The sequence below is a fragment of the Callionymus lyra genome, chromosome 19 (genome assembly GCF_982586985.1).
Source record: "Callionymus lyra chromosome 19, fCalLyr1.hap1.1, whole genome shotgun sequence".
NCBI classification, from domain to species: domain Eukaryota; kingdom Metazoa; phylum Chordata; class Actinopteri; order Syngnathiformes; family Callionymidae; genus Callionymus; species Callionymus lyra.
Window position 1 is genome coordinate 18,563,111 of NC_141836.1, and position 25,194 is coordinate 18,588,304.

The window sequence follows — 25,194 nt, forward strand, 5'->3', positions numbered from 1 at the left end:
GAGAAGCAGGCGCGTTATGGACGTGAACGCACGCACCCGCTGTCATCAGTAAAACATCAGCATCTTTCGGGGGCGCGCTGAGGAGGAGGAGGAGGAGGAGGAGGAGGAGGAGGAGGAAGAGGAAGAGGAAGAGGAGGAGGAAGAGAGAGAGAGAGAGAGAGAGGGAGAGGGGGGGAAATAGTGGACGAGTGCTACGACAGAGAAAAAAACGGCTGATGATAATGGAGTCGAGGCGCAGGAGGATGTCGAGCAGCGGGACTACCGAGGTCTGACGCGGACGACACGAACCGTCTTTGGCTCGGATGCTCATCCGGCGTTGACGCCGAGGCTGAGGACGAGGTGGAGGGGCGAGGGGGGAGAGGGGGAGCACCCAACGGATGAAGGGAAAAAACGGGGTCCACCGCTGGCGCTACAGACGAGCAGATTCTTGGATGGTGATCAGGTGAACCTGGTGGACGACAAAGAGCTTTAGAACCCTGTGACGACTGTGAATATCAGACAATTGATGGATTTTTTGAATCATTGATGCTCTCAGAGTCACTGGCACTGTAACATGATTTACTAGAGGACCAGGTTTGCTATGATTTGCTTCAATGTAGCATATTTTCCATTCATCTTTGTGACAACATCGTTGGGTTGCGTGGGCCAAAGCAGGAAGGGTTCTATATTATATATATAGACCGTTTTATTAGTGTCGCGCTCATCCTTTTTTATAACAGACAAGCCCACAGTAAGCAAGCATGTTGCCTTCCCAAGAAGCCTCCAAGATCTACCATGACAATTACATGCGCAACTCCCGAGCCATCGGGGTGTTGTGGGCCATCTTCACCATCTGCTTCGCCATCGTCAACGTCGTGGTCTTCATCCAGCCCTACTGGATCGGCGACAGCGTCAACACGCCGCAGGCCGGCTACTTCGGCCTCTTCCACTACTGCGTGGGCACCGGGCCGTCGCCTAGCCGGGAGCTCAACTGCGTGGGAAGCTTCTCCGACTTCAGCTCCATCCCGTCCGGAGCCTTCAAGGCGGCCTCGGTGTTCGTGCTGCTGTCCATGGTGCTGACCCTCAGCTGTATCGCCTGCATGGCGCTCTTCTTCTTCTGTAACACCTCCACCGTTTACAAGACCTGCGCCTGGATGCAGCTGCTGTGCGGTAGGATCTTCTCATTTCCATCCACATGAAGCTTCAGCATATAACATTCAATTGATTCACAAATGGTTTCCATTAAATAGCAACATTAAGAGGAAGCAAAGGTAGCACTTTCCTTCTTCACTCTTTTCTTTTTTTCTTTTTTTTAAAGGCCCACAATCTAATAATCCATCCAGGTACACCTGAATATATGCCCTTTTTTGATATAATGAGAAGAAGCTAGATTCATAATAGTATAATAGTATATTCAAATGCGTTCATCTGATTTGCAGAAGGCTACAATCAATAAACAAGTACGATTCTCTAAACACAGAATAAAACATTTATAGAAAGTATAGAATTCACATCCTGAACAGTCTATTTTCATCTTTTACAAAAAGCTGACAAAGTTTCCAATTTACTTCCTTTTAGGGCCTCTGATTCTTTTAACTTTTTATTATTCAGTAAGATGGAAGCACCCCTTGCTGTAGATGCTAAATAAATCGAATAATTAACATTCAATTTTAATTTGTCAATTTAAATATGGCTGACACTTCTGTGGACGTCAATAAAGAAACAAATGTTTCTAGTTATCTATGAAATCCATATTTTTATGTGACAAACAAACTCATCACAACCTTAAAAAACTTTTGATTTATTGAATGTAGACTCGAACATTCACGTTTTTGTTCACAAACGGTACATTGTTGCTAAAAAACAACGGATACTTTAACAAAAAAAAAAAAAAAGAATTGGATTGACCAAAGCGTGTACGGGGATCATTCCCAGCTCTGATTCAAACTAACCTTCTTTGTTATAATGAATGTTTGTAGACGTAAATTACAACAAAATATATATTGTTTTATAGGCATCATTGCTTGTATATGTGTTTGTTCGACTCAGCGCAACTGTCCATCCGCCAATCAATACTGAAGTCCGAGAGGTAAAGGCACCGTCCCTGCATCGTCAGCACTGAGACAGGAGAAATACATTTGAACAATTATTCACTCCACCGACACAAAGCTCTCCTATAATGGTTGATATTCAGGAGATGATGCATCGCTGACTATTTAGATGCTCCATAGTTGCTCTATGCTGATCAAATGCTAATTTCATTCATGCTCACGAACTCTGATGTGCAGTTGTGATGTACACAACACTGCTTCGCTATTTTAGGGTTTGGAATGGATTATTGTTTATAGGCAGGTTACGTTTTGTCTTCTGCTCTTGTGGACGAATTACAATTTGTAGAGCTGTAACACACACACACACACACACACGCACGCAAGTACAAACAAACACACATGTAGTTTCTTTCTTATTCTCTCTCTCAAACACCCAGACACATGCAAATGTACACGCACAGATACACATACAGACAAACACACAGACAAACAAACACACACACACACCTACAGATGCACACACATGCACAGATACAGACAAGGACACAGACACACACTTACACAAATGCACATATACATCCACTCACAGACAAACATACACAAAGACACGCATTCGCACACAGAGCCTCACATGGACACACAAACAAACTCACTATCACACACACACAAGCTGAGGCACAGATATACACATACACACCTACAGATGAACACACATGGACAGATACAGAAATGGACACGGATACATCCCACACAAATGCACACATACATGCACACACATAGACACACACACACACACACACAAAAACACACACAAACTAAGACACACAATCACAGAAACACACACACAGAAACATGCACACACACAAGCTAAGACACCACAGATAAACATACAAAGACACTCACACACAGATAAACACACACACACAAGCACAGACACACACTTGTTCATTCAGGCTTTGGGTCTGTAGTGAGATTTGAGGCTATTTTGAGTTGGATGTGTGTTTTCATGTCATGAGCAAGTTTAAATGAGAAATGTTTTAACCTAGTCCTGTTGTTTATTAAGCTATTGTTTACAGTGAATCAATACCTTACACATTCTTATAATAATTACATAATTACATATATTATATTAAAATAAATTATTTAATAAATAATCAGAATTCATTTAGAATTTACGTTTACATCACTTTTAAGATATATGGCATACAAGATATTTTTTACTTGTATCACTCATTTTTAATCAAGAATTCAGGACCTATAAGTTATTTATAAAACATAACAACATATATACAATAACATCTGAAAAAATCTTGTCTCTGGATTATCACTGGTTCATCTCAAGGAGAGAAGTTTTGAATGTTTTTATGAAGCAACATGCTGCATTCTTCTCTCAAGCCTCCAGACATCTTAATCCAAGTGATGAATGAGCCGGGCTAGAAGAGTGTTGGAGTCAGTGTTCTGTATAGAGACAGTCAGCATGCTGAATGAGCAAGGAAAGAGTGAAAGAAAAAAAAGACACAGAGGCTGAGGTCAGCACTTTTCCTTTGAATTCATCTTTTTGCGCATCCTCAACTGCCAACTCTTTCTTCTTTTCTGCCGAGTCTGTTAAAAGAGCTCCCACAATCTACGACCATCGCTAATCAGGGAGAGCCGTTTGTAAAGTTCCGGACCAAATCACGAGTGGACCTGGACCAGTAACCTTACATTTAAATGAAAGGAGCATCTCTCACATGAACTCTTAGCACATAGAAATGTAATTGCACTGTCAACACACTGGAGGTGTACAGAATGCTCTTGTAACTTGGGAACAATTTAATTAATTAACTTAATTCATTCTATTCTATTCTATTTATATATGCATGCAATTCTGTTTTTAAAAGAATATTTTTTTGTTGTTGCAATATATAGTTGCCATGATTATTTTCCATCTTAATCAACTTAATTATTTTTCTTGTTATCTCAGACCAATGTCTTATCCAAACTGACACAGGATCAATTTAAAAATATGAGTTCAATAGCTTGAAATTGGTCGCCATAAAGTTAATCGTCTTTGTGTTTAATCTCCATGAGGAATGGCGCCAAAGACAACGATTGGTTTTTAATATCCGCCTCATGCGGACCCTCATCTGGGCTACATAAATAACGGCATGTCAGAAACTGCTGACTGTGTTCTCCTAGGAGCATATTTTTACTTTACATCCAGCCTCATACGGCCACTTCCTGGATTTTATGTGTTGCTTCACTGCAAGGTGCTGCTGTCCTTGCATGTGTGTCCGAGGCAATGTCGCTGGCAGTCTGCCTGATGCTGCTCAGCCACCTTGTAGGAGAGCATTTAATCATGTAAATGGCCGTGCTGGGGTTGAGCAGCGTGTCCCCTGGCACTGGTCGGTGTCACAACGTACACCAGCATGAAATGGACTGTCGTGGTTTGATCTTCGTACCGTATCAAAGGAATGTGGTCTTGTCATTGAAAGTTGTTTGCATTTCTACACTGTTTGAATCTCATTTATAGACCTTTATGTAGAAATGTTAGTTTTAAGGTTTACATTTGCTATTAAGTACTATTATACACCTTAGTTATTCTCCCAGAATATTGGGTGTTACTGGTCTTAATCATACACTGACTCAGCCAGTAGTGATCAGACCCCCAACTTGTGTCCAGGTACCACGCTACGCCAAGCATCTCCCTTCTCCAACATGAGCCACCGTATTGCTGTTTTGGCCGCACACAGGATTTCCTTGGTGGCTCTTCTTCAATACATTCCTAAAAGGAAGCTGCATAGGAACCAGTGTAAGGAATTGCCTACAAAACCCCTGTAGCCCACCTCAATTGCCTGGGCCTTCTATCTATTCAACCGGCACTTAAAAACTTTTCAATTTAGTCCACCAAAGAGTCAGCCAGCTCCAGTTGCACTACCTGCTTGCTAGGAGAGGGCTTTATTATGTCTAGAGAGTCTCATGGCTGGAAAAAAGTCTTCTCGGGGGGTTGATGTGCAACCCATGCTTGCACGAAAGGGATGGTTCTTTTTTAGGTTGGATGCTGCCTCTTGTTGATAATGATGCCAGTGCAAATGGTTTCTGCTATTGCTAGCAGGACCTGGTCCAGCAACAGTACCTGCAATGTCCCAAGGCCTGAGGAAGAACTTTGATCCTTGATATCCGTCCAATGTAATGGAGTAGTACGAATAGTAGTAAGAGTTCAATATCTCAAGAGTCCAAAAACCAAAAAACAACAAACCCGGGGAATAAGCAGGAAAACATAAGACAAGAACAGGAACCCTCTAAACAGAAAAAAAAAACAGGTCAAAACAAACACTTGAACTCAGAACAAAAATAAAAAACTTAAGCACTCACAGGGGCATAAAAAGGTCCAAACAAGAAGTTTCAAGAGAAACAACTACTTTACTGACACAGGAAACACTTTGATCAGGCCGTTAAAGCCAGTGTCAGGTCCTGATTGCAGAGTCAATTTCAGGGGAATAGAAAAAGGAGGGACAGGAAGTGAAAACAAAATAAAACCAAAATAAAAGTGAAACGTAATCGTTGTTTTGCCGGTTTTACATGCTCCATTAGACTATTCTATCATCTTTAAGCCATTTATCAATGGTCTCTACGGTCTGACCTGCCTATAAAATATGTAATAGAACTAAGAAAGACATGGGGAGTGTAACTGGGGACGAGCTGTCCTACCATGAACGACCTGCCTGCTCTTCTGCAGGCATGTATGTGTATCTTAAGGGAATCAGTAATTTTGTCAAATATATAATATCTTTTTTGTTATATAACTTCAGACCTGATGTTCCCCACAAGCAGCTGTAAATGGCTGCAGCCCTCGGAAAATGGGAATTGGAAATGAATGAAGGTAAACCATGTGCATTATGACCTAAAGCATTGTCGTGAAGTAGCCCATCTATAAATCAACGACTTTCTCACTAGAGCAGATACTGGGCGCCTCCGGCTACTCCTTCTACTTCACCAGAGTGTGGCCATCAATACAGTCTTCACCTTAGACCCTTGTCTGTATGCCTCAACCACAGCCTCTTTTACTAGTTTCATTCTCACCTCAAAGGCATCATTTGAATGCAATCCTTCCAGAGTCAATGCTGTTGTGCCTCAATTAAATTTTCTCAGGGGCCAAATTCTATAACTGCAGGGGGGCATCAAGCAATAATAAAGGAGTGAAAAGTATGAAATCAAGTTTCTAGCTTGAGATCCTAAAATTATTATCTTGTACCTCAACATAAAAGCACCTTTTCCCAATATTATTATAAATATTTAGGGGAAATAAATACTCACTCAAATGAAAACAGATGAAAAATAATTCATATATTGATATTTAGATAATGGTAATGAATAATAGAAAGTTATATATAATAAATATTCAGCCTCATAAAGGCCAATTAAAAACAGTCATAGGGCACTGGTGGCTCCTAGTCTGCTCTACATCCTCCCTGTGAGCAACATGTTCCATACATTAATATATATTTTCTCTACTGCCTTTCTGATGCTACCTCCTTTTGATATTAACCAAACAATGGTTACAGTGACCTCAATCTCAGGACATACACTGCCTCTGTGTTGATGTACTTTTGATCTTGGTTCAGGCCACGTTTCTAGTGTACATACTTCTGGATCAACACTAGATCATAGCGTACTGCAACCGCTACACCGGCTCCCAATTAATGATGTAATATCTTATAATGATCTTATGATTTTTTTAAATGAAAAACTATTGGAGATTATGTAATAACAGAGATTCCCTCTATTGATCTAAAAATACCTGGAAATCAAATAGTCTAGGGAAAGCAGGAATGTGAACGTGAGCGAGGAGGAAGGGGAAGGAAGGAGAGTGTATGAATGGTAGTGGCCACACACGCTCCGTTCACATAAGAATGTAAGACAGCAGTTCAACGTGTTTGAGATGGTGAGAGAGACGAATGATTAATGCAAACGTTTTCTTTTTCAACTCCGGAGTCTGGGCTCCTTTTGCTGCACGGTGTGTCAAGCCTAATGTAAGCGTGGAATCGTACCAATGCGTATAAAAATGCGCCCACGTGCATGTGTTTCCTGCAGCTAAATAGATACTGCAGTGGTGGAGTTAAATATAGAACTACAGAGGAGGAGAGCAAGCGACAGAGCGAGGCAGGGAGAGAAGCAGAGAGATTCCTGGGGGGATATCCTCACCCCCCCAACACCACCCCTTTTCTCGGCATCTCTGAGATTTCTGCATGGCTTTTCCGAACCGAAAGTGCATGTTTTAATAATTAGGAGCTTAATAAATCATTCCATAGTCACTGGGGTGTCTAAAAATAACCTGTCAGCTGAATTATGGATTCTCTTGACCCTTCTCAGCATTGTCTCGCTACATGAAAGACAAAGACAATAGGACTTGATTCTGAAGCAAAATCTTATCTTTTTCTAGCTGTTGCATATGGTCCAGATTTAAAAGAAGGCTGACATGTTAGTTCTGGGGATTCCTGTCGTCACACACAGGAAGCTCTCTCTGTTCAAGCAAGCGCATACACTTAGCGGCGGAGAGAGCCACAGAGGTATTGATCACATCAGAGGAGCAGTTACATATTCAGCAGGAGGAGGTTGAGGCGATGTGATCACTGGTGATAGATCAGAAGTGGTGCACCCCCATTTATTGATCTTGACCACCACTTATATTTTGCCACAAGAAAACACCCTTACATCAGGCATCTTATGTCTCCAGTGTAACCTTATATTTCTTCCGTTATATTGATAATAACCACTTTAGTTCTTACATCAATAGCTGTGATATTTCCTAACAACAACAACAATTATACGCATTACATGTTTTTTTTCCTATCTCTTAATCACATGCTACACACATGAGTTACTACATGATTGATTTATATATTTAGAGACATTACCTGCACACTATTCTTCTTACTTTTGTCCCACCAGTCACAGCAGAAGGCAGTCTAAATTGAGTCTGGTTCTGCTCCAGTGTTGGAGGCCATTAGAAGAAAGACCCTGTGCTCTGATTTTTAGCTATTCTTGGACTTCGGTGAAGACACACTTAACACTTTATAAATACAGGCTTTTCCTTTCCTGGAACCTCTCTTGAGAGAGGGAGAACCAAGTGAGAATAAGTATAAAAGCACAGCAATGAAAAATGATGGTAATGTGTCCAAATACACATTTGAGTAGGAGAATGTGGGGTGTTACAAATCATGTTGCCCTCCTTATGAATCATTTAATATTGACTTTCTGCTCATGGTCTGTCCTGATTAGAAAATGGCCCTGAGCCATACATTCCGAATTACAGGCTAGATATAGCAATTAGGCGGACATGATTTGGGCCCTTATATGCATTGAATTTGACACATATCCCTTGGTAGGAGTGATAACAAAGCTGAAAATGAGTGGGAAATAGTGACTTATCTGGCATTTGGAAGAAGGTGCACAGTATTTCTCTGATGATAATGAGTCTGAAGGGAAAATCCTGGTTGTCCAAATTTGGAAAAGAGAGCTTTACAAAAGGATACATTAAAAAAAAAAGATTGCTTTACCAGGGTCCCACCATCCAATTTCTTGGAAGTAAGTAAGTAAGTAATATTTGTAGAGCGCTTTTCCAGACCAGGGTCACAAAGCGCTTAAACAATCAAAACAATACTCAATTAAATATATACTTAAAAGATGAAGACACCACTGAACACAACACAGGAGTCTCAGAAAATCAAGGAAAAGCCTGCACGAATAAAAATGTCTGATGTTTCTTGAAGGAGTCAGTAGATCCATCAAACATAGAGGGAGAGGAAGATCGTTCCAAAGCTTAGGAGCAACAGCCTGGAAAGATTTTTCTCTCCTCTGGTCCTGAACCATGTGCAAGGAACCATCAGCAGATTCTGATTCACAGACCTCAGAGCCCGAGCTGGTGTGTAAGGCTGGATCAGATCACTGATGCAAGAAGGAGCCTGACCATGAATAGCTCTCAGAGTTCTGTATCAACTGCAGGCGAGACATTTCCTTCTTGTTAAGACATTAAAACAAACTGTTACAATAGTCCAGACGAGAAGACACAAACACATGAATTACAAGCTCCAGATCATGTTGTGACAACATTTTCCAAATTTAGAGATTTTTCTCAGTTGAAGGAAACAGTTTCTGGTAGGTTTTCTGCAGTGTTGAACTAGAGACATGTCAAAGACAACACACAGGATCCTCAGGCTAAGTTTGACAGACTGACCTAAGTCACCCAAGTACTGACTCAATCCTGTAACCTTATCATCAGGAGCAACAACAAAAATTTCAGTTTTGTCCACATTTAGCTGCAGTGTTTTCACTCAGCCATTGTTTGATTTCTAGCAAACAATTGACTGAGCTGTTCAGCCTCTGGGGCTCAGTTGGTTCAAAAGAGCAGTAGAGCTGGATGTCATCAGCAAAAATGTGGTAAGAAACATCAGGAAATCTCTGAATGATTTAACCCAGGGGAATAAAGTACAGCAAAAACAATAAAGGACCTAGAAAATAACCTTGAGGGACTCCACACAACAGATCCACTGATTAGGACCTCATTTGATTGGCACATACACTGAAACTGCGCCCAGAAAGGTATGACGAGAACCATTCTAACACAGACCCAGACAGTCCCACTTCATCCCTCAGTCTTCTCAGCAGGATCTGGTCTTTAACTGTGTCAAAGGCTGAGGACAGATCCAAGAGCACCCGAACAGTGTATTTACCCGAATCAGCCGACATCATGATGTCACTGGACACTTCTCATGGATGTCGCTCTGATCCAGGAACAAAGACAGCTGCTGGGGTTCCACACAAAGGGGGGAGAGATTTTCTTTTTGATCAATTTAATTTTGTCAATGAAAAATCTCAACAATGCATTGCTGTCAGCTTCACAGAAGACAGGTGTGATTTGAGGAGCAGGAAACACGAGAGAATTAATTGTGTCAAACAACACTTTGGGGTTTTTATTATTTGCTGCTACCAGTTTCCTGATGTAATCAGATCTGGCAGTTTCCACCATCCCATTGTATGAAGATATCAGAGCCCTGAGGTGAAGTCTGTGCACCTCAAGTTTAGTGGACTTCCAGAGACGCTCAGTCGTTCGAAAAAGTTTGTATTTATATAGCGCTTTTCCAGACCAGGGTCACAAAGCGCTTAAACAATCAAAACAATATTCAATAAAGTATATACTTTAAAGGTCAAGATAACACTGAGAACATCACAGGAGTTCCAGAAAAATCAAGGAAAAGCCTGAACAAATAACACAATGATTAGTGAAACAGTAAATCAAACTGTCCACGTTAAGGCGGTCATCGAAGGAAAGAGGGTCAACATAGCAGAAAAACTGTCTGCAGTATCGGCTGAGATGACGCGCCTCTGAGACCAAACTTTCAAGCGCTTAGGTTCAGGGATGAAGTCCAGGTTAAACAAGACAAGAGAATGATCACTCAGATGGACATCATGTACAGATACATTAGAAATGTCCAGGCCAAGAGTAAAAACTAAGTCTAAAATGTGGCCTTTTTGATGAGTGGGTTCAGAAACATGTTGCTCAAAATGAAAGGCTTCTGTTAAAGTTAAAAGTTCTTTAGCAGAGCAACATTTGACGTCATCAACATGAATATTAAAGTCTTCAAGAATAAAAACACCTTAAGTTTCACCTCTCATCGAAGAGATAGGGTGTCTCTACCCCAAGCCTCTCCCAGATGTCTATGCTGCTCACTATAGAAGGAAGAGCCAACTGACCAGATGAAACCAGACACTGCAATGCTCTGTCACCACTGCGCAAATAGATGGGATAAACTGCAATTTTACTTGTTTTCCTTCTTGTGTTCCTAGAAAGCACCACATTTGTTTTAAAGAGCATGGAAAATGTCAAGTTCTGCACACATGCATAGAGAGGGAAAAGTGAAGAGCAGAGGAGGGATGAATGCCAAGTAGACCACAGAACTTTGGTAGTAGCAACATCCTGTTAAGTGCCCTCTCAGCAATACCACTTACTCACTTGACTGACTTTGATCGTAACTCCAATAAAAAAGTGTGTTTATGAGCGCAGGAAAGCATCCATTAGTGAGATTTAGTAGGACAATGGAAGGTCTAGACACCAAGTCAAGAAAGGGCAGCCATGAGACACTTTTATCATGTAAGACACTGGATAAGGTGATCTCATAATGCTGTTACGATCACCCACTTATACTTCCCGACTCAGCCACTTTCAAACTGCAGACCCTGAAGGACAGTAGTCCCACAGCAGATGTAAGGAACACCCCAGCGTTCCGCTGTGTTTTGTTTTAGTGACATCTATTGCCACTGACATCCTGGACCAGAACCACCTCTCCAGGACTGTATCTTTTGTTTTTCATATTTTAGCAGGCCCAGATTTAAACACCGCTCAAGCTTGGTTGTGGAATTTAGAGCCTGAGTTCTAAAGTAAACCCAATCCAAGCCACCTTAAGTTTCGCCTCTCATCGCAGAAGAAGGGTGGCTCTACCCCAAGCCTCTCCCAGATGTCTATGCTGCTCACTATACAAGGAAGAGCCAAGCCACCCTGCGAAGAAAGCTTATTTCGGACGCTTGTACCAGCCATAATGAAAGTTGTACCTAAAGAGAACTTATAAGACATATAAAAACGAGTTGAAAACACTTGCTGAATGAAGCACAGGGCTGTGTCTGACTGTCTGATTCTGTTTTGGCACTTACACAGTGAGTACAGCAGACAAGCTGCAGTCCTCTTGTATAATAATTTGGATGGAATAATAAAAAAAAGTGTAGACTTGATAAGAAAGTCTGACAAAATTGTTATGTAACAAGTCCTAAAATAGCTGCGTTGAGCTATAAATAAATGTGTGCAGTATATCTGAGTGCCAGGATCACCACTGGGTCCTGCTACTCCTGTTCTAATATTGTCATTAGTTTGAGTTGCTTTACAGCCGCCTGTCGAGCAGCTGACAGGTTGCCACGAAGAGGAATGACAGGAGGTGATGAACTAAAATGGGAATGATGTACAGGAGAGATTGGTGAATGTTTCTTCATTCATTTCATTATTTTAACTCCACTTCTGCTCCCATACTCGTGTTTGGTATGATCCTGCCACTCGCAGACTTTGAAGATCGTCCTCTACATGATTAAAGCATAGGGTCTGGGGAGAGAAGGGGAGGAAGGAAGAGGAAACAACCCCAAACTACTTTGAGTCTAAGTTCTTGGGTTTTGTGAAGGTGGCTTCTATTTTTATCTTAGCTTCAGTGTGAGGAACGTTGGAAAAGGAAGAACGGAGGGTCGTTCTTCTTGTCAGTCGTGTTTATTAATCAAATACTTGAAATCTTATTGAATTAAAGGTTTTTACTGACTGAGGTGAACTTGTCTATGCTGCTTGCCTGAACTGGGATGACCAAGATGATAGAAAAAAATATTATTTACTCAATCATCTCCTTTTGGTTGTGGCACAGTGGAATATATAATTGTCTTGACATTCAGTCAGGTGAGGCAGTGCGCAATCCATCAAAAACTGTGTTGATACATGCAATTGACGCGCCTGTTGTCGTATCTCTGAATGTCGTCAATATAATGCTCACAGATGCACCACAGTAGGAAGAAATAAAGGCTCGGCTTTCAAATTAAGAGCATTGAATCAGCTGCTACTTCCTTATAATCCTTAATTATCACGGTCATACTCGATACGGTTTTAAATCCACGTTTGCTAATCCTTTTTTAAATTATTAGTTCATTCATTTTTTTCTATTTCTATTGATTGTTTAAAACAAATTTAGATTTTCAGCCAATTGAAAGGTCTCAGATCATTAAATATGGCACGTTAAAGATTTTGAACATAGAATTTTAAATTAATTTATAATTAAAACATAATGTTTCAGCTATGACTCTTATGTCAATATCAAAGATGACAGGTTCATGACGCTATAAATCAATATTCACCACAATCGATGACTGGCATTTATCTAGAGGATGTAGACTAACATTCCACAATATATCCAAACAATTAAATATATACTTTTTGAGGAATTATTAATTTAATCATGTTTTTTTTAAAACCATTTTAGTCATATGATATTGTCAAGAAGACAGATTTCTGCTATAACTGGCATGGAGGTGAGGACATCAGTCTTATAAAATAATATAAATTGTATTTTAAATATAATTGAATAAGTTACCCTTTTGGGTTTAAATACTTGTAATAATTAAACAAAACAAGTTTCACAAATGGTTAAACAAAAAACACATTTACTTATATATTAGACAAAGGCAAACAAAACCCCACAATCAATTTAAACTAAAAATGTCACTTGATAAGGCAGTCCAAACTCAAAATAGTGACCAGTTCGTCCATCAATATTAAAACTAAACGTTGGAGGCCTAAATCTTCGCGAGAAGTTGCGCAACGCCGTCAAACTTTCAACTCCGCTCTGGAGTTGGAGACAGAACAATCACTTGCTTGCTTGATTCGGTTGCTCATACACTCCGCTTGCTATTTTCCTCCATCAAAAAACTCGCTGTGTCACGCTGTAAAACTTCATTTAAAAAGTCCCAGTCTCCCTCTATTCCCCGCCCAGTGTCACTCAAATCGCAGGAACAGGATGAGCACAGCTGTCAATCATTCCATCCACAGCTGTCAATCATGACATCAACGAAAATAAATATTGAATAATAAGTTTAAGTGTTCTTCATTTGAAAATAATACATTTAAATCATGCATAACACAAAGTACATCATTCATTGTAAACAGTGGGTTACATCCTTGTAAAACTGACAGTGTAGGAGTCAGCGCCTCACCAACCATGAACCTCACCCCATGTCAATGCAACCATGGGAAGTCATTTTAATCAGTTGTCACTGGTTTTGGTACCAGTACTGGTAGAATAGAGTCCAGGGAGGGTCATGGGTCCATTGACATTGTTGTGGAGGAGTTCCTGGATCCAACAGAAACTCCAAAGGTGCAAGTGGAGTGATGGAGCACTGGGAGAGATGGAGAAGAAAAGGCAAAAGAAGGTTACAGAGACCGAGCTGGGTGTCTTAAAACCCAGCAATCTAAGCCAATAGCAGGATGCCAAAAAGGGCTAATTCAGGCAGGATCTTTAAAATAAAGACAAGGTTAGAGATAGGTCTAAAGTTTGTAAGAACACCTGGATCAAGAGTAATTACAGCCACTGAGGGAGACGTGTGTCACAGAGTAAGCCATGACACTAGCGTATTATCAGGCATATCTGCTTTTATTTTGAGATGTGGAGGAATGGACTGCTCGATAGAATGTCTCTGTGTCAGCCTGGCTACAGTCCTTAATAAGAACCTGGGGTTATTCTTATTTCTTTTATATCTTCCCAGCCCTCACAGAATTATTGCTTTGTGCTAAATGGCCAAATATTGACTATTTTGAGTTAATGGTGCAATTAAGTTGAGTGTGTTATGTAGTCTGTTATTCTTTCCACAATGTTATAAATGTCATGATGTCAATGGGTTGAGTTTCCTGATACACTAATACTAGGAATTTTAATGAGAACTGAAGGAATTGCTTCCTTAAATTTCTCTCTGACACTTTCAGACGGATATCTTTTAAGAGTGCTCCTGCTCTGTAGTTCTGGGTCAGTTAAGATCAAATCAAAAGTTATTAACTTGGAAAAAAAAATTACTTCCAAGGAGAGAGAATTACGTTTTTATTTCAAGCATGAATGCGAGAATGAGATCCAAGGTGTGGTTGAAACAGTGAGTAAGTCCGTGTAAATACTGTGAGAAGCCAAATGATGCTAGTATGGAATGTATCCTAGTAGCCAAATATCATTAGAACTCAGGAACTTTATTGCAGAGGGATTAATACATTCTATCTATCTCTCTATATCTAAACAGGGCAGACACACCCTCAGTTAAAGTCAGGTGACTACTGTGATACAGAGTGCAGAGGAGTGTGTGCGACTTCAGTTCTATGTATGTTTGCCTTCTGAAAACTGACTGGCAGACATGGATGCATTCATCAAAAATCAATAAAAGTGTTACCTGATGATCCTCACTCAGTTAATGAGTTTATCATCTCTCGTTGATGTTAATATCCCGTACAGAGGCAATAAGAGAAGCTAATAACGTGATGATTTCCCAGGATGATTACGGTCTTCAAAAACTCCTATCATCTTTATCTGTTCCTCATTACACACTCTCATTAGGTCTACAATCATTCTGTCAGAGGAGCCGTCACATTTTAGTACATCTCAGCTTCAAATACAAACTTGTGTTTTTTTGATCGGGAATCCTGTATTCCGGGGTGAGTCGCAGGAAATCTATGTGGTGTGATGCATGCGAGGATAGACGCAAACATTATCTCTTGCTAATATCTGCTGTTGTGAGTGTCAGAGCAGCTTCACTAACATGATCTGCAGAAGCAACAAAGTGGTAAACAACGTGTGGTAAGTCAAGATGGAGTGTGACGTCTGTCTCCCAGTGGAGCCAGTGCTCTACTTACAGCCCTGAAGGCAGCAGATCATTGCTCTTCCAACAGCACCATCAGCGATGCTCTCTTGAATGAGATGAATGAGCAGTGGTGTGACATTCGCCAGGATTTCAGACGGGGGAGTAATAACTTAAAGAAACAAGTGTTATCATGATGAGGGACTTACTGCATCTCGGACAGGAAATTTCAAGAGTTGAATCATTGTGAGTAACTAAGGGAAGTTGGATTTTTACATTAGCCACTTACAGTGTTTATAAAATAAGTTAAAGTAATCAGTACATTTTAAGCATTCCTTAGAAATTCCTATGTATCTTTGTTTTCTGCAGTTCCATCTGGATCTCAGAAGGCTTTGAGGGATGTTTATTAAGTTTTATGGCTTTTACTCAAATATATTTCAATATTTATCAGTTACTTCAACTAAAGAGGAATATAACTGTTGCAAGTTTAATTTTATTAAAAATCTAAAATGCACTTATTGTGTGACAAAAGTAATGTTCTCATGCTTTCTTTTAGCTTCTTTTTCTTTTACCCTAAGCTTAGCGCAAGACACTAAAGACTTATTCAGTGCACTTAAAATTTAAAAAAAGTTTTTTTTGTAAGGTAACTACAATTTTCTCTTCATTATTTTGTTTACACTTTTGAAATGTAATATTATTAGATGCAAAACATTATTTTAAATTCAATTATCAATTCAATTAAACTCACTATTCATTTGTTATTTTGTCTTTTTTTTTGTGAAACATTTTTATAAATTTTAATAATCATCTCCCCTGATACCTTCACATGTTCTGGCTCTTCAGAGCAGCCACTCACAGTGTTACATAGGCCGTTTGAATCTTGCTGAATTACTGATTGGTGAATAATTTATGCTCACACAAGCATAATTAAAGATCCAAATACGAGGTGAGGGAATCCTGGAATGTAATTTCCCCTTGGATCGGACGTTTTTAGCCGTCTGTTCACACTGGGAAAGCAGCAAGAATCAAAGGGAGACACATTTGTTTATTTTCTCTGGCCAGGAAGCAGCAGGCCGTCTGTTAGCAGAGCGTCTTGGCAGGAGCGACGCTACGAACAAAGCTCTGGTCATGTTTGGGAAATAAGTTGTATCAACGTTTGATGTGATAATAAAATAGTATTGATCATAAGGACATGTTTTTGGTAATGAACACTTGATAAAGGGATCAGCTGACCTGGTGTCATTGAAACGTGTTTCCCTCTGGCAGGAGTGTGCCTGGTGCTGGGTTGCATGATCTTCCCTGATGGCTGGGACGCCGAAGTAATCCGGGACATGTGTGGAGAGCAAACAGGGAAGTACTCCTTGGGCGACTGCTCTGTACGCTGGGCCTACATGCTGGCCATCATGGGAATACTGGACGCCCTCATCCTCTCCTTCTTGGCCTTCGTCCTGGGCAACCGGCAGACAGACTTTTACCTGGATGACTTGCAGACAGACAACAAAGGTGAGATATATGGCAACTCTTTTACGGGTGCAACACAATCTTCAGTCACGGTTCAGGTTAATTTAAAATTAAAAGTATGTTGCTCAATTTTGACTTGATCTTGACTTGATCTGTTTTGAGATGTTAAACTAAACTACACTAGGAATTACAAATCTCTGGTAATGTTTTCCCTAATTTTAGAGGCTGGACCTTAATCAATCAAATTACCTTAATTAATGAAATTGAGTTTAACAAATAGGTTGGACAGTAACTTAAGTAAAATTCGATATGGGCCATTTAATTCTTTGTCCCCTGAAATTGTTAGCAACAATGGTCAACAATAATAACTCGGGAGAGAAGCACCCCCCGATTTACCGTTGAATTAAATCAAAACATACTCAATGAACTCATCTATTACATCTATATATGTCCTATTTACTGTATATCACTTATGTATTATTAACCATCTTCACGAGATATAATCAAATCGTCACTAGCTTCAAAGCTATATGTTTATATATAAATACTCAATGTTCCTTAGTGGATCATAAGAGTTCGATCACATGACCGGACCTTGTGAAAAGAGAGCCAGTAGCAGGTGGTGGAAATAGTTCAAGAATTGAGAGAAACAGGAAATCCATAATCCTGAACATAAGGCTCTCACGTAGAGCCAGAGAAGAGCGATAGATAGTTCAAGTTCAAAATGAGTGCAGTGACCTAAGAAGTTTTCCACTGGTCTATCTCAGTGAAGGTTTCCATGGAAACCAGAGACGTTCCAGAGCGCAACGGCATTGTTCTCTTATCTGTTTAACCTCACTAACTGTGGTTTCATACATTTAATGCATGTGATGCGTCATCAGCCGCTCGAAGTTTCCGCACACGTTTGTGCACATGGGTTGCCAGTCTGAATCTCAGGACATGACTGTGTCTGTTCATTGAGCTGAACTCTATTAGCACTGGGATAGTGAGAGTAATGAGTCCATTAAAAGGTCAGCAACATGCCAAATAAGTCAGCTTCAACAAAGTTTATTAGCACTATAAAAAAGATTAAAATGAAAAATATAATCAAGTTACCTCCTCTTTATTATTAAAACAGTGCAAGACAAAATAAATAATAGACTGTCTCATGATGAAGAGATTAAGGGTCTTATACGATTTAACAACACATAAAACACCAGCAATACAATCTACATGGAAAGTGTCTAAAGTTTGCGTTAATCATTTTTAGGATTTACTGACAGTGTTTTTTTTCTTGTCTCTGCAGATTTCGCCGTCTCAAGGGTAAGTTGACATTTACTCAGTGTGTTATTGTGTTACACAGTCCAGCAAAAAGGCTTGTTAAGCATCAGGCAGAGCAGAGGCGAGTTCAGGTCACATTAGCTGACTATGGTGTGATCAACAATCCTGGTCGCCCATGACTGCTGAGCCGTGTACGGCTGAGGGGCAAAATAAGACCAAACCTTGTATGAAGGTAAAAAAAAAAAAAAAAGAGCAAATATGGATGAATAATTCAGTCTCACACCAGAAAGGGCACTTTTACACCCTCAAGATTCATCACGTGAAGATTTAGACAACCAAACCTGATGCAGTATTAACTTGTCGCCATATTTTACAATATGGTGTGACCAGAAAAAGTAAAACAACCAATAAATGACCCTGTAATATAGTGGTCTCGAACCCCCAACAACCAACAACCTTTACCAATCTATGAGGTATTTGTGACCGGGTCGCATAGAAAGAAAAATGTATTTATATACAGCATCAAACTTAGATGTGCTTTGTCTATCCTATGTAGATGCTAAGATTAAATCTTATAATTACAACTTACTATTATTAAAGGGCAACTAAAGGGAAAACCGAACACTCCTGACTCACTCATGTGTTTCAAATGTTGAAGTCTTCCTCTCCAAGATCAAGTAAGTCCCTCATCGTGAGGATGTTTCGAAGTTATTACTTCTTATAAAGTTCTCCCCCGTCTGAAATTTTGGCGAATGAGAGGTTACGAGAGCGGAGTCCATGTAATAATGGCTTCACTCCTTCAGCCAGCTGTTATCACACCCTGCTTTGTTTATGGAATGAGTCCCTTGGAGTTGGTGACTTCAAGGATTGATGACAAATCTCGAGTTTGACCAATCAAAGCAGAGTGGGTGTGGTTATGGTAAACTAGATTTCATCTCTAAATGTTTTCATTGGGCGCATTTTCTAATGTAAATATTTTAACGAAAAGAGAGTTTTATACAAACAGACACATACTGATAAGTACAATAGAGATCGAGGGTCAATTTGAGACACACTTTAATCAACACCTTAGTTGCCCTTAAATAAAAATCTGCCTTTGATTGCTTGCATAATGTAAAGAAACTCTTTATTTACCGCAGATTGAAGTTCGAGACAGGAGAGACCCACGGTATGGAGTGCAGCATCTTCACTGAGGGTGAAGCTACCGGTGGACTTCTTTTCTCCTCCACCCTCCACCGTTCAGGATTTCACTCTACATCGATGAAGATCCTAGTGTACAGGATTCTACAGAAAACAAACATGCTGGGATAAACTGTATTTTGCAGAAGAAAAAAAAAGTTGTACAGTGCATTTAACACGCGGGTTTCTCAATAATTACCTTTATGAAAAAAAAAACTGTATTTAAAGTCTTGATTTTGTGTGAGAAGTTGAGAAGAAGACCCATGATGTTGTGTGTCGTGTCCATCCACCGCTTCAGAAAGCAGAAGTCTCTCAAGGTTTTTTAAAATTAAAACATGCAGAAGAGCAGGAAGTTGAGCAGGAAGATCCAAAGCACTTCAACAGGGACTCTTCTCTGAGGACTTTCAACTGTGAAGAAAGAAGTAACCCTCTGCCTACATCTGCAGCTTTACATGACAACTCTGGGAGATTCTCTACTGTACATACCAAGCTACGTAAACAACACCCGACAGCAAAACCTCATCTGATTCTTCTAGTGAATAGGCAGACAGTATTTCTACTTTCCTTTCCTTTAGCCAGACGTGCAATTTATTCTTTCTCTGCATTGGAAGGAGGAAACATAGGTATGTACGGAAGCCTGGTAATCTCAATTATAAGGTCAATTTTGTGTCATGAAATTCTTTTACATTTCAGCTTGAATTGAAAGGTATGTTCGCTATTATGGCGTTTAACGCCATCATAACCTGTTATCTCTCGAAGTTTTGTCAAAAACCTGAATTTTCGTGTGCGGTTTACTCCAGCAAAACAGTGGTCCATTGACTCTGCAGATGTCTTAAGCCTGTGTGAACACGAGCTGGCCTTCTCTCAGAGGGAAGCCACGCGTGTGCTGCCGATGTCTTAAGGTGATGTCACTCGATTGCCTCTTTTAATGAGCTATGTCGTTTTTAAACACAAAAGGCATGAGACGCCCTGAAACGATCCGCTTCTATAGAGGTTACCCACAAACACTAGCTGTAATGATCGATACGGGTCGTGAAGCTAAAGCTTTGAAAATATGGTGTTTGTTAAGATATTAGCAGTAGCAGCATCCGGCTACCAAGATTTCATGGGATACACGCCGTTTTGAAAGATGAATTGCCTTGTTTAATTTTTTTTGTCTTAAAAGAGCCAAACAGAAAAAAATGGCACACCAGGAGTTGATCATGCTAATTTACTGCACGTTTTATCGAGCTCCGTCCGGACTGACAACCACAAGGATGGAAAATCTATCTGTGTTGGTTGGTTTATCAAAGGCTACTTCTAACAGGCAACCAAGAGATGCGTTGTCAGGTTGTACGACAATGTGTTTAAGTGCTTTAATACAGATCTTGGAGAGATATTCAGGCCAAACAAAAATAAAAGCTAACTTATACAGATTTATTTATACAACTAACAAAACTCAACACCGTATTTCTTGTCCCTCTCTTTAGTGTACTCAGTTAAGGTAATTGTGAGCTAAACATCCTAATTTATGATGTAATCCTTGACTAATATGACCCCGAGACGTCACTGTAACATTCAGAACTTGGTACTGGTACTTTTCTGACCTGCACAGCTTTAAAACTCAACCATGTTGGTCACAACCTTCAATGGGGCCATTGGATCAAAGTTAATGATTTTTTGAATCCAAAAGGATCGAGATAAGAAAGTTTACCAAACTCGTCTAAGAAGTACCTTCTGAATTCAAAACAGCAACCAAAAGTCACAACCTTAGTGCCACCTGTGGTAGCTCCTGAATTTCATCGCTCTAGCTAACGATGCTAGTGATGTAGCTGACGTGACGTTTACAAACGACAAAGATGTAGCACCAGAGACATACCTGGCTTCATTGATGAAGCATTTCTGCTGATGGAGATAACCTGTGCGTCAACAGTAGTGACGAGACTAGTAGATGTGTGACAAGCGACAATTGCTGACTAGTAGGCTGAAGGCGACTTGAGCACTTGGAGGCCTTTATTCATCCCTTCAGGTTGAACAAAAATAGGTAGTCAAAATTAGCTGTGCAACATTAGCATATAGCTAATTCTTTTCATTCAATATCGTTTTACTGTTTCATGGCGACACAATCTGCACCACATCCACGTAGCGAGAAGTCATTCATAAACATCTTGTGATTTTGGAAGTAGGATGACATGCACAACATAGTTTAACCGCACCAGGGAAAATATTTGATATGAAGACATTTCAGCGATACAACGGTACACAAAAAAAGTGTCAAGAACGCAGCTCTAGACAGGCTCAAGTTCTTTTGCACATACATTTTGACGCCAGCTTGCTCTACTGCTCCGAGTCCTGATCCAAACAGGCACAAATTTTGAAGCAGTAGCCGTATACAGTTGATGATTGGAGCTGATAGCAAGTAGGTATGACGTGTGTTTGCTACCTAACTCTCAGGAAGCTGTGTCTGCCAACTGGATTTCCAAACTGGGCCTTCTAAAACAGAATCAGAAGATGCTGTCCAAACGCACCTTGTCTGACATATCAGGCTTTTTAGTTACACATTAAGAAAGATACAAAACTAGAATGTTCAGATCGTCTGTTTGCTATTGTCAAATTTACTTTCCCATCGATGTGATCATGTCGGGATGTGTTGCACAGACTAAGACATCAGCATGTAGATTTTTTTATATCCAAAGTCTGAATAAAGCAGATATAGTGTCTAAAATATTGTGACATCTAAAGGTGGGCATCCTAGTTTGGGAATGCGTCAGCGGCCCAGGACGAATTTTGTAACCAATCTTTTATGCTCATCTAAGAAATGGAGAAACTCTGGCTGCTTACGTGAGGCATCCTTACTGTGTTTGAGACGTGGTCGGGTTTCTTCTTGTTCCTGAGGACTTGACGATAAACTGATCGATCTTAACAAGAAACTGACAACATGATAAACCCTGATGAGCACATATTTGTACCACTCCAGGTGCCTCTAAGAACTCTTGATTTAGTTCAGACGCGGTACAGAACCAGCAAAACAAGTTGAGAAACTGTCGTTTTTGTACCGAAGGCTACACACTTGGACTCAGCTAGACTGAAGATTTGAGGTCAATTCAGTTTCTAAGTTTTGACAATTATTGCTATCACTCTAATGAACCGTTTGCAGGCTGGATTCACCTCAATCTTGGACGGCGAAGTCAAACGTCTGCGACATGTTTGTTGATGATGTAAATGCTGTTCAGTAGACTCCACTGGGAGTTTGGATCATGCAATACGATGGATCGAAGCAACTTCTGGAGGATGACAAAAGGATAAAAAATGTCCAGTATGTTACCATAATAATGACTGTGGGCTGAATCTGTGTAAAGAATTTGGTGGACTCATTTTTAAGCAGACACCCAAATAAAACATTATTACGGTGTAGATACAAAGCGATAGTTCACCCAAAACTCAAACTTTATCCATTTTATACTCAACTTCATCTCGACTAAGGGTTGGGATTATTTTCAGAGTCTTCATCTTTGTCCAAAATTAAATACCTTAAAAACATCCAAATACCTCCATACTGCTCATCCATAACGCCATTAGAAATTGTCCCGAAAAATATGAATGAAAATAAACAAGCCTATACTTTAAGCTTGTTTTTTGTCGAGGCTTCGGTACAAGATGGATATTACAGACAAGCAGTATGGAGGTATTTGGATGTTTTTAAGTGATTATTTTTGGATAAAGATGAAGACAATTGAGCACCAGTTGCTACCTTAAAATGGATTTACATTTTTGACTCTTAAAAAGGAACAGATAACTGAAAATAAATAATAATAAGATTAATAATAATAATAAGTCTTAGGCGACATGGGGGGAGTAGAAAATGAGTGAAATTTGAATTTAAAGTGAACTATCCCTTCAAGTACTTTGTTGTTGATCTTCAGCTATGTGAGTAAATAAACGTTCTTAAATCTTGAAAGAGTTTCAAAAGGTTTTTCTAATAGTTGGAGGTGACCAAAGGTTTTGAAGACCAAACCATGCCTTTCCTCAAAACTGTGTTCTTTAGTACCAACTTAGTTTACTATCGTGCAGCACAAACAGAGAACACAGTTCTGATGCTCTGGTGGAAATGAAAGTATCGCCACAGAAACTTGAAAATGGCCTTTCATAAGGTCACTTTGTGGTTGCTTAGTGCCAATAAAACTTGAAAAAACCCTGATATTTGACATTCAACAACAAAAAAGGCAATTAAATTAACATTAATCATTCTAACTTGAAAAATTTGAACTGCATGACTGAGATATTTTCTCAATAATGATCTTAAAAACAGCTAATATATGAGCTAAATGTAAAATATAGATTTAGCATTTTTAAGGAGCACTGATAACAATAATGTCTATATAAAAATAAAAGTACTGGGAACTAAAAAATATACTTTTTGGGTCCACCAAATCCTCCACACAGGCCCTTCAGCAGATGAAATGATGATGTTGAAAATGCTGTTGATTATATTTATCATGCGTTAACATGAAAAAAAAATGAACATTATTTTGTTTTGTATAAGAAAATAATTATATACTGATATTTGTCAAGTACTTCTTATGATGAACTTATGTGTTTCTGTTTACTTTGTATGTATCTTTGGTATGATGATCAACTCCAGTTTGATTTGTGGTCTCAACAAAAGACTGCTGGTTGAGGTATCAGCACTATAAAGAAAATAAAAAGAGAAGAAAAAAAAAAGATCCATCAGATTCTCTTTTTAAAGTTGCTTGATAGTGAACAGATGGAGTCTGAAAGAGGCTTTTTTTATGTTGACATGCTGATTTTTTTATTTTTAAATTATGTCAAATTAGTTTGTGAATAATAACTCACCATGTTGATGACTTCTGTTACTGAAACACATTTGAGAAGGTCAAAAATAAAGATATTTTACATTCAAAAGCACAGATGAGTCAGTTTGTCAGAAAGGAAGTTAAATGATGTTCAAGTGTAACTGAAACTCAAATGGCAAATAAGTGGATTCAAATACTTCCTAAAAAACATCCATTGAATCTAAGAGAACAATGAGACGTTCTAAAAAAAAGATGCCGTCAATAATTTCTGGGTCCATTTAGTTGTTCAATCAAGTCCACACTCTTAACATGTCTGGGTTGGGAGAACAGCCTGGCGGCACAATTGTGTTAGAAGCTAAACAAACACCTGAAATCATTTTACATCAGCTGAAAAGCTCATGGAGAATGAGTCTGTCGTGCATCCCTCGTCCTCACCATCCCGCACTGTGATTTCATTTTCTTAACATAGAAAGTGAAAATAGGTGCAACATTTGAAAAATGGATGTGTTTTTGCAAGTAATCTTCCCGCAGAGCTGTGCGGTGACGCCAAAATGTCAGGCCACTGCACACACATGCAGAGTAAAGAGGGTGGCGATGCCTCAAGGCCTCTGTGACTTTCAAATCCACAGCACTTCTCACATGGGTTCAAATTCTGTATAGGGTCTTATTCTAACTGCTGCCAGACCAGAATAAATTCAGCTTGGTGTTTGCTAATCATAAATAAACAAACACCGATGTGAAGCCTGAGAGCCGATGGATGGATGGATGGATGGATGGATGGATGGATGGATGGATGGATGGATGGATGGATGGATGGATGGATGGATGGATGGATGGATGGATGGATGGATGGATGGATGGATGGATGGATGGATGGATGGATGGATGGATGGATGGATGGATGGATGGATGGATGGATGGATGGATGGATGGATGGATGGATGGATGGATGGATGGATGGATGGATGGATGGATGGATGGATGGATGGATGGATGGATGGATGGATGGATGGATGGATGGATGGATGGATGGATGGATGGATGGATGGATGGATGGATGGATGGATGGATGGATGGAT

General features: G+C 39.7%; 1 protein-coding gene across 1 annotated transcript; it reads left to right on the plus strand.

Moving 5' to 3' along the window:
* The first annotated feature begins 196 nt into the window (after positions 1-196).
* Positions 197-24,227, plus strand: lhfpl4a (LHFPL tetraspan subfamily member 4a). Its single transcript, XM_087781952.1, has 4 exons — positions 197-1,149; positions 16,689-16,925; positions 18,169-18,185; positions 19,283-24,227. Exons 1-4 carry the CDS (start codon positions 741-743, stop codon positions 19,334-19,336), a joined length of 717 nt encoding a protein of 238 aa, XP_087638078.1. The 5' UTR covers positions 197-740; the 3' UTR covers positions 19,337-24,227.
* Positions 24,228-25,194: the final 967 nt, after the last annotated feature.

Bases quoted from the DNA above. Each gene is read 5' to 3' on its own strand.
- lhfpl4a (XM_087781952.1), top strand. From the start codon at position 741: ATGTTGCCTTCCCAAGAAGCCTCCAAGATCTACCATGACAATTACATG. The intron at 1,150-16,688 runs GTAGGATCTTCT...TCCCTCTGGCAG, and splicing joins CTGGATGCAGCTGCTGTGCG to GAGTGTGCCTGGTGCTGGGT.